Below are 10,922 nucleotides of genomic sequence, written 5' to 3' on the forward strand. Positions count from 1 at the left end.
GTACACACACACAATACTATCTATCTGTCTATATATATATATATATATATATATATTAATGTTTAGTAGGACTTACGAAAGACTATCTGACTACTGGTTTCCATGAAAGATGGTCTGACTATTGATTACTTGTGAAAGACAATCTGACTGTTGGTTGCCTGTGAAAGACAATCTGACTGTTGGTTGACTGTGAAAGACAATCTGACTGTTGACTACCAATGAAAGGCAATCTCACTGTTGACTACCAGTGAACGACAGTTGGACTGTTGACTACCAGTGAAAGACATTTGGACTGTTGACTACCAGTGAAAGACAATCTGACCGTTGACTACCAATGAAAGTCAATCTCACTGTTGGTTACCAGTGAAAGACAGTTGGACTGTTGACTACTCATGAAAAACTATCTGATTGTTGATTACCTGTAAATGGTTATGCAACTGAAAATGTCAACTATTACATGTTGAGTGAGTACTGAAAGATCTCACTTTTATTTCTTCTCATTGATTGAAGTATTTCAAAGTTAGCATAAGTTCTAATTTGTTAACACTTTGAAGCAGTCATTTCTGTGAATTTTGAATCTATTTCGTATAGTGACTGTATTTCGCTATTTTATGCAGATACTTTCAAAATTGGAAATTAAGATTTTCAAGAGCACCTTGTGTGTTTTGATGATAAAATTTATCTATGAAGCTGAATTCAGAAAAGCTTTTAAACCTTTCCCACAGTTTTGTATTTAATCTAGATTTTTTGGAACTAGATAAAAAGAACTATTCTTCCCATGCTTCATTGTAGCTAAATGTTTATTTTAACTAAATTTTATGTTAGTATCCTCATTGACTAGCAAGAATGTTTATCATCAAGATTGGGATTGTTGACTGTAATGTCAGTTGCATTATAAACATTCTGTCTTTTTATTTCATGTCATGTTGAGTATCTTTAGATGATTTCTTAACACTTAGACATTCGAGAATATTAACTCCTTAAATCTGAGCGGACAGTTCTATTGTCTGGCCAAAAATCCTGATTTACCCATCGGATGATGACAACTTCCAATAACATTTATGTCTCTTTGGCTGAAAACTAATCCAAACCATGTTGTTATTGTTCACAAATTAAGAAAACTGAAGTTTTATAAAGTATGGTGATAATTATTAGATTTTATTTGCACGTGCTGACCTTAGCATTCCCATTAGCACAAACATTGTTCAGTTAACTTCAGGACGTAGTGTCTTGACTTGTGTAATACTTATGTTCACCTATGGAGATTATTATTTATGAATTTTTTGCCTTTTTTTAGTGACTGATTACATACATTCTGAACATTTGTTCTTGCTTATCTTTCTCAAGTCATTTTGAGACTTTGGCTGCTACTTCTCATTCTCCAGTTTCATTTAGCCTCTGTTACTCCTCAATTGGGTACTTTCCTCTGATCCTGTGTCATCTTTTCATTTAAGTTATTATTGAATGATACTGTTATTTGCATTACAACAGGTCATTTTTATTCACTTGTTTTCTGAGGCCCTTCTTTAGCTCCCAAAAGTTTTTGCTAAGGACTTGTTATCTGCATTTCTCATTTGAATTGAACTATCTGGCATTACTGGGATCATCAGTATATGAATCATTTCATTTTAAAGTTAGGTTTTCACCTTCATTTTTATAAGGTATGTGCTCTTTCCCATTCAATGACACTAGATTTTTACCAATATATCATTATTCTTAGAAAAGGAGGCTGCATCCTCTTGATAACATTGTGCTTTTAAGTTCTTTGACTTGTCATTTTTCCTCCCTACATCTCAAGATTAACTCTGAACTGAGTTGGTAAGAGTGACATTATATATTACTTCACTGGATAAGGCATGAACTCCACAGTAGTGCATATTTTTTTGGTTACCATATTCATCTACAAAAAAGAAAAATATAGATTCAATCAACCAAGAGAAGGTATAGTTCTTAATGTATCATAAAATAGCACTATAAAATAGATTTAGATACATAAACCACCAAATTGTTTATGAAATATAGAAATGTGTTATTGATTTCTCCAGCTTTTGAATCCAAAGTAAGTTGATATTTGGACCAAAAAGCTTCAATCAATCTCTGCAAGAAATTTTTATTGGGTTTATGGACAGTTCTTCAGAATTTTATTCTCACATTTTTGTCATTCAAATACACACATAACATTAATAATTTATTTGAGACATTTTTTATGTACATGCATATCAATCTTAATTTCCCTTGCTTCAAGTTGGAAGTTTTCCAATATGATACCTTACCACTATCCTTTTTGTTTCTGCATATCCGCATGTAAATGATCATGCAGCAGCTCTCCACCAATAGGAGAGCGACATCACTCCTATCAAAACCAGCACCCTCTTCACATAATCCCTCCTTAATCACTTCTCAATTTGCAATAGTAATGGACAGACGTGTTTGTTTTTCCTCGCAAGTTTGTCAAAATTTTCTTTTATACAACAGACTCAGTTTTCTGTAATATTTCTTTATTTTTTTTGCATTTTTCAATTTTGAAAGGTTGCTTTTCCAACTTTTCTTACTTTTTTGCTTCAAGTTTGGAATTGTCACTATGCATGCACAGTTTCAGATAGTTACAGTTACCACAGCTATTACTGCTGCTGCGGGGTTCCCAACTACTACTACCTGGTTGTGTACTTAATTATCAGTCAAAGGTATGATGGCAATTATTTGACGAGAAATGTCCATATCCATGCAACCTTCACCATCTCCCTTCTCCTTCTCTTCAGTTTTCTATGATTCTCAACCTACCCTCCTTGCTTTTCAAAATAGAATATTGCACTGTCTCTGGTGCTGTGGTACTCTGGACCCTCCAATGCATTTTTCTCCTCCTCCTTCTTCTAGTGGAATATGGGAGTCTTTACCACTTACCAGTTCCAAACCACTTGGGTGGTGGACCATAGAGGCCTGTCCTCCTGAGTGTGTATAATAACACTCAGTTGAGTGTAGGGCAGTGATATTCTACTGGTGAAGATGACGTGATGCTCTTCTATCGCTGACCTGATATATAATTCCAAATGCCACCAAGTGTTGGATATAGCACTCCACCATATACTGCAGTTTGCCCCTTCAGTTGAGGCAACCTCATTCCTGCCAAGTGCTGGATGTTAGTTTTGGACTGGAGATGTAAATCCAAATAGCATGTCTCTCTTCCTACTATTCACTGGATGTCAGTTCCCGGTGGATCTGGAGTTGGTTATAGCTGGACAAAACACATGAATTCCCACATGTGTAAGGCTGGGTACCCTCCTCCTACCACAGACTGGATGATTAATTCCCAATGTCCCCAGGTTTTTGGACTAGAGAGGAACACCCACCTGGGCTCTTCACCTTCCTATCATCTCCTGGATGTCAGTTCCTAGTGGATCTAGTTTTGGTTCTGTTGGAGGTGCATACAATGAAGTGAGTTCTTGATATGGAAGCTCCCTTTTCCTGCCAGTACCCATTTTTGAGCTGAAAGTTGGAGGACCCTCTTTCTGCCACAAACTTGATGTACAATTACAGATGCTGCCAGGTGTTGGTTGAGGTCAAATTTCCATTCACTATCTGTTGCTCCCTAATCACTCTACACCCATTATTTTTGTAATTTTTTCTTTGGGACCTTCCATGTTTCTGCCCTTTTTTGGCAACACATTACTAAAGTATACCTGACTCAGAAGTGGTGTGGTCTCCCACGAATGAGTTGTTTTTAATTCCTTCTCACACCCCATGGTTTTCCTTTGAGCACTTCCTAAAGGGGAATTATCTTCTCACTGGTCCTCCACAGGTTCAATGTGGGATTCTAGGTTTTTGTGAGAGGAGGTAAGATGTTGTATCAGAAGTTAACATTTTCCTAAACTGAAAATGTATTTCTGATAGATACTTATCTTTTTTCACATTTCCCGCCCTTCCTCCCCACTTCTGGTGTGATTTGGCTTGACCTGACCAAACTTAAAGTGGTTAACAGCTGGAGGATTATAGAGAGGGCACTAGTTACGATAGGGGTAGTGTCACACTCCTATTGGTGGAGGGTTGCTGAATAATCATTTGCATTTTAGAAATAAGTGGGAGTGTCAAGGCTAGTGGTGAGCAAAAATTTGTGCCAATAGAGGGCATCATAAGTCGAGAAAGCTTTCCGTGAGAAGAGGTATCTATCGGAAATACATTTTTTAGTTTAGAAAAATGTTAACATTTCCAAATGTGAAAGACTTTGTTAAAACAAAAGTAATTGAACACGTTTAGTTAACTGGTAATTTATATAAGAATATTTATAATACATTATATAAAGCATTTCAGCTCAATTCATCATATAGAATTTATTGTTGTTCTGTGCCAACAATCTGATAATTATGTAGATATGGTGGGCTTTTATAGATCTAACTTAGATATTGAGTTCACTGGCAACATAGACACTGCATAGATTTCACTGTTATGGATTACATTGCTTAAAACAGCAACAAAATTATATAACTTTCTAATAATGAAATTTGGATACCCTACTTGAAGTTTCATGCTTGCTATCTTGTATTTGACATCATTGAAAATATTTAAGTTACAAATAATTGTTTATTCTCTAGTTAAAGCAATTTGATGTGTTAGAAATTTAATAGTATTGAGTAAATTTAAACTTTGTTTATACATTTGGGTATTACTATCAAAACACTAATTTTGATATTTTATCTACGTATAATTCCTCACTCATTAAGTTTCACTTTGTTACATGTTTTTATGTTTATATTGTAGTTGAAATAATATTTTTTATAATATATTACATTTATGCTTTTCATGTTACATTTTAAGGTCTCAATACAAGTTTGCTAAGTCAGCTTATGGAGAAAAAGACTTCAGACTTTCCAACATGTGTAAAGCTGTGTGGGCTCGTCTCAAGTACCAGTGGAATCAGTGTAAATCAAGACCTACCAATGAAGTGGACAAAAGATGACTGATGTCTATTGTAGGGAAAATGTGTACTGGTACACTAGTTTAAATATAGGTTCATTACTGAAATATACGCAGATCCATTTGATGTCATTTATATATCTAGAATTATAAAAAAGGCATTAACCATCTTTAGGTCAGCTAACATTAATGTCAGTTAAAGAAATACACAAAGAACTTTTCATTATATATATATATAAATAAAACTAACAGCAGTTAGTTCCAGTTGATGTATAGTTTTAAAACATTGGACATGTACTTCCAGCATGTAATAAAATTCAAACACATATTTTGGCATACATAACTCTTGGATATCAAATTGTGTGAGAATTCAATGTAATTAATAGTCATTTGGTGATAAAGATATAGTTGATTAAGAGCAAGTGAAGACATTTACAAAATTGACAGTTTTAGTTAGCCATCATGTAAACATATAATTATTAAGTTTGACTTTTTAACCTTTCAACAATAATTCTGACTACATAGTACTCATTTGGCATTAATAAAAATCTTGTTTGCATATGCTACCAAAATATAAACATTTCAAAATCAGTTTTAACAACTATAACCGGGCTCTTCTTCACTATAATTGTAGGCAGATATTTTACTAAAATACTTTTGACACAGTCTTGAAAGAAATCGTTACAAAAGTATTTCTTTTTGGACATGTATTTATAGATTAAACCTATCTTACAAGTAGATTACATTTTGAGACATCATATTTCATTTAATTGTACTGGATGCTTTTACAAACCATTTACATTTTAGAGAAACGACAGTGTTAAATACAGTTTTTCATACCATCAATCTTACCTTAAGTTCTGTTTAGTAAGATACTGAAATTATTATTAAAAGTTGTCACATTCAAAGAGGTTTAATGAGACATCAGTATAAGTGTATCATTATAGCCAAGTGACTTGGGACAAAATAAGGTGGCCTTTGTGGATCGTTACTGTAGCTCTCATGAACAAGACAGCAGGTCAGTATTTACTGTTATCAGATGTAACATCTAGATAGCTTTAAGAAGACACCATTACTGTTGATTTGTTTGAATAAAATTGTTCTGCAGCAGATACAACATCGTACAAGTATTTGAATCATTGTAACATTTAACTGAGTTTAAGGAGATACACAGTGGTGTAGCTAGAAATTTTTCTAGGAAGGGGGGGGATTTTCAAATTTTCTATATGCTAGGTACATGAAATATGTCACTAAACGTTTTTAAGTAATTTACTTTAGTTTTTTATTCAAGTGGCACATAAGGAACGCAAGACAAACATTGTCTAAGTGCAACGTACCAAGCCTATGAAAAATAAGACATAATCCACTTTCTTCACACTTTACATTTGACCTGCCTCAGAAAGTTAACATTGAAATATGCAATTCATTTTAAATTACAAAAAATCATCAAATTTAGTAATATGTACTAATGAGGAATTACCATTTAATATTTATTACAATGTAAGAATGAAGTATATTCATTGCTCTAGTATGAGAACTAAACATTAATAAAACTAAAAACAAGCTGAATGTAATCTTTGCAACATTTTTTACTTTAGCAGCAGCAGTTCTGATTCTTCTGTAAATTTTTAATAAGCCAAGCATTTTATTTATTAATGAAGGAAAAACTAGGGTGTTTGTGGGAGCCAAATGTGAAGGAACATTTATACCAATATATTTTTTATCATTTTTGCAAAAGTCTCTCAATACATCTGTTGTAATTAACCAATTTCATGGTGTATTTTTTTCAATGCTGATTACTGTTAGACCAGTAAGTCTTTCATTAGTCATAGACTATTGTAGATACGATTGAATTAATTTCATTCAACTGAAAGATCACTCAGCACTTGCAGCGATAGTTAAAAACACTTATTAAAATCACCAAATTTGGGAATGCACGAAGCAGTTGCTTTTTTTTTTAACAAAACTTATGAATTCCGTAGATAAACGTTTCCCAAACCGCAGAACCTCGGGGGTTTCGTATGATATATCCAGGAGTTCTGGGAGAAAATTTTGTTGAAGTAAAGGAGCAGGCCAGGTATAGGTATGGCGTAAAAGCTTGTTGGCCCATAAATTGTACCACCCTGTATTTCCTTTGTTATTGGCTATTTCATTTATGGATGGAACCTAGTTGATGACTTGCTGTAAGTTAGTCAAGTGCAGTATTTCAAGGAAACAAAAATATGAGAATCCAGATCTCCAGCATCACTCCCAATATCAAAATGGATTTGTGAGCAAAAGAAGCATCAACACTCATTAAAAAGGAACAAAAATTTTAAACAGCTTTAAGACTTTGTTTACATGTTATGAAGTTAAGACTTAAGTGTATTCTTGAATAAGAAACTATTGGATTATATTTAATATATAAATATAAGAAATAGAAAATAAAGTTAAATAAATTTATTTGTGTATATGGTTATCAATTGTACAAAGGTGATAATTTTTTATGAATTAACATTTTAACATAAGGGTTCCATCAATAGTTTTAGAGCTCGAAAGTGTTCCATGGCTGAAAAAGTTTTGGAAATGCTGGTTTAGATGCTTTCTGGGAGATTTTTTATTCATGTCACACAGCATTTGATAATCTTGTAGGTTCTCTTCCTTGCTGCATACATTGTTTACATTTTATCAGTTGTCAACAGATTCAATAGGCAAAAAGTTTGATGTCTTGAGGCAGGAAAACTTGATAAAGGTTTCATGAAAGTATCTGATGCTTAATAAACACTGACCCAAAAGCATCTTTCAACATCAGCTATTAGGTCATCTTACGTTATTTTTACTGGGTAATTGCTCACTTTTCTGCCGTCTCTGCATAAATTCTGTGCTACAATCATATTTTTCTTCTTGTTCTTTTGCTATTTTAATTTTCACATTTAGATATGATTTTTTTTATGAGATTTTGTAAATTTGTTTAATTACTTTTATTAATTCAAATGCACTTAAAAGGTCCATATCAGAAGACTACAGATACTTCAGTATTTCCTGCCACAGCAGCAGATTTAAAATCAACTCAAATTCTGTCATAGCTTTGTGAAGACCATGTGCTTCAGCAGCCACTTGTCAACATTCTGAACTTTTTCCAAGCTTTTAACCAAGCAGGATACGTTATCAAAACCATTGTGGCAGACTGATGTCAACTGCACCAGTACGTATCTTGGAACGTTTTGAAAGATATTTCTTCAGTTTTCAGAACTTCAAAGGTCTTGTGGTATTCTTGAAGTCTGACCATACTTGATGTGTATAAGGAGTAAATTTTATCCAAAATTCAAAAAAACATCACAGCTTGTATTGAGGCTTGGCATGGATTGATTGAAATCATCTGCACAATTACAACTGAATTGTTTTCCTGTGCAACTCTTTCCTATGCAACACTTTTTTCACCAGCCATATTAAAACAACCATCTTAACATTGCCCACAACAAACCTGAACAGTTAGATCCCACTCTTGGAGATTATTTATTATAACATGAAATAAATATTCAGTAGTTGCTGAAACAACTTTTTCAAAGACCATAAAACCTCTGCTACATCATAGTGTACATTTTTACAAAAGTGATATTCGAACTTGTTCAGATATAGATTTAATCAAGTCATTTTGTATTTCTGGGCTAAGATAAGACTTCTTTTATCAGTCTGTCATATGTTTTGCAAGGGCTGTATCACATTCAGCCAACAATTCCAGGAAATTCCCTTTATTAACAGACAAATTTTCTGAACTGTTATATACTCTCTTTGCCTGCCAGAGGCAAAGTTTTGCCAAAGTAGAAAGATAATTACTTAGTGACTTCCTTCACAGTAAGTCTATTATTTTCTATAGCAGGTATATGAGCATTAAGCTGTTGGTGATTAACAGTTTTCTTATCCATGATTCTTTGATGTATTTTTGTAATTCCACAGGCTTTCTTTATATGTGTTGGAGAACATTCATGTTCTCTTATTCTTTGTCCCTTTTTTTTTCCATTTACAAAATCCATGCCCAGAATCACACCATGTTGGCTCATTTTGGGATTATCCCATAAATAAAAGACAAGGAAAACAAATTACTTTTTCCAATTTAAAAGAGTAGCTTAGCCAGTCTTTTTGAATCTGTGATTAGCCAAGCTGTTTGAAAAGAATGGCCTTTGGAATTCTTTCTGAACTCGTATTCACCTTCCATTACCAGGCTGGTAGGGTTTAGCATTTTAGGAATCAAAGGCTTATTAGCTAAAATGGCAAGATCAGAAGGGAAGGGCAATGTATGATTTAATGATGGTTTGTAAGCAGTGCTTCCAAAATGGTACTAACTTCTTTCACCAAAAGCTATCTCGATCTTGATTTGCCCTCTAAGAATTGCTAAAAACGTTTTTGCTAATAGCACATCAGTCTGTTATACCCTTTTATTTTTGTGCCATTTCAGAACATGTGCATATCATGTGACTACCCACCACCAATCATACTGTGCCACCTACACTAGTGCAGGTAGCTCCTTCTACCATTCTAGAAAAATCCCCCCTTTCTCAATTGGCATTACAGTATATAGACATGTGTTTATTTTGCCCCATGTGCTTGCTTTTTAGTTGTAATTGCATTTCAGTCCTTCACTGGTTTTAAACTTAGTGTTTGCTTTTGAATTTTAGTTTTGTTTTTCAAAGCATTCTTCCATAATTTGAATTATAATTTGAAATATGAATTCAAATTTTACAGTAGCGGATGACAAAGTTCCTGCCAATATTGAGGATAGTAATGTCAATAGTCTCTAGCAAGGTAGGTCGACGATATCTACTGAGGAAGTTTAAGTCTTAACTCACAGGGAGTTGGACACTTTTACTCAGCAGTCGGTTTGTTCTCCATTTCTCCCTGATGAAGCTGCTGAGGAAGTATTTATTCAGGGTTAAGATAATTTTCCGGCCTTTATGGTCAGTCACATAATGCTGACAGTCAGGAGAGTTTGCTGACCTCACCATTCCTACACCTTATTGATCAGATATGACAAATTTTTAATGTTTCATCCTTACCTCTTGATTCCTCTCTTACATTTGGGGGGAAGAACCTCGTTCTGCTTATGTTTTTCCACCCTCTCCTGACATCCAAGTTCATGCTCAACATTTTGCTGATCAAGTGCTGTTGGGTTCGGGTATATCCTCCCAGTTGATGGACCAATATTTTTTGGCTTACCAGCAGGTCTCAAATCCCTTTTAAGATTCCTTTCTGGATCCTCTCTTCCCCCCTGTAGGGCTTGATTCTGGGGGCTTTGATGCACTTTAATCAATCTCAGTTTTCTAGGATTCATCTTGCCCTGACAGCCCTTTTGCATATTATTTCCTCATTACAGTTGTTGTCTCAAACCTTTCACCAGTCACTCGATAAATTTTCTGATGAACTCAAGACCCTCCCGTCTGTGGTCTGCTCTGTGCTGTTTCTGAACACCTGGTTATTACTTGAGGGGGTGCATCTCCCACTGTCTTCTATGAGGCATCTTCGCCAGGCCTTGTTTCTGTGTGAAATGGTTTTTGGGGGTCACCCTGAGTTTTTGGAGTCTAGGGTTGATGTGGCAAGGACACATTCCAGCTTTCTCCACTTTGGCTCAAGGATGTGGAGTGGGCAGTCATGAAGGCAGTACATTTGCTTTTTCTCACTGGGTTTCCTTGGAAGCTCTCATTCCCTTGGGTCAAATGCACATGCGTTCCCTTCAGTGGATGCTTATCAAACAATGGAACTTCTCCCATGATCCCTGAGATCATCCTATTACCCTCCCTCCTGGGATCAGAGCCAACCTTGCATGGTGGCTCGACAGGGAAATAACCACAGTGGGGATTCCCACTCCACCATCTCGTCCTGGTGCTCACCTGTTTACGGATGCTTCCTTGGTAGGTTGGGCAGCTTTTCTTGAATCCAGGAAGATTTTGGGTCAGTCGTGAAAACTACATTCCATATCAACCTCCTCAAACTTTTGGTTGTTCGTTAACCCTTTCGAGATGGGTCACAGGTGAAAGGCC

At 34.9% G+C, this 10,922-nt stretch overlaps 1 protein-coding gene across 2 annotated transcripts in view; it reads left to right on the top strand.

Annotated features, from left to right (window-relative positions):
* The window catches only part of LOC106470204, a 67,462-nt gene extending 56,546 nt beyond the window's left edge, over window positions 1-10,916 (top strand). The window contains exons 5-6 of one of the 2 annotated variants that reach the window (XR_002613004.1): window positions 4,810-5,926; window positions 7,894-10,916. Coding sequence is in view for 1 of the 2 variants with exons in the window: in XM_013930743.2 (XP_013786197.2) it covers window positions 4,810-4,951 (142 nt within the window). In the remaining variant the exon portion in view is untranslated. Of the gene's footprint in view, window positions 1-4,809; window positions 7,272-7,893 lie in introns of those variants that run through there. The other variant, XM_013930743.2, reaches the window with a different exon arrangement.
* The last annotated feature ends 6 nt before the right edge of the window (window positions 10,917-10,922 follow it).

Source organism: Limulus polyphemus, unplaced genomic scaffold (genome assembly GCF_000517525.1).
Source record: "Limulus polyphemus unplaced genomic scaffold, Limulus_polyphemus-2.1.2 Scaffold3875, whole genome shotgun sequence".
Taxonomy (NCBI): Eukaryota; Metazoa; Arthropoda; class Merostomata; order Xiphosura; family Limulidae; genus Limulus; species Limulus polyphemus.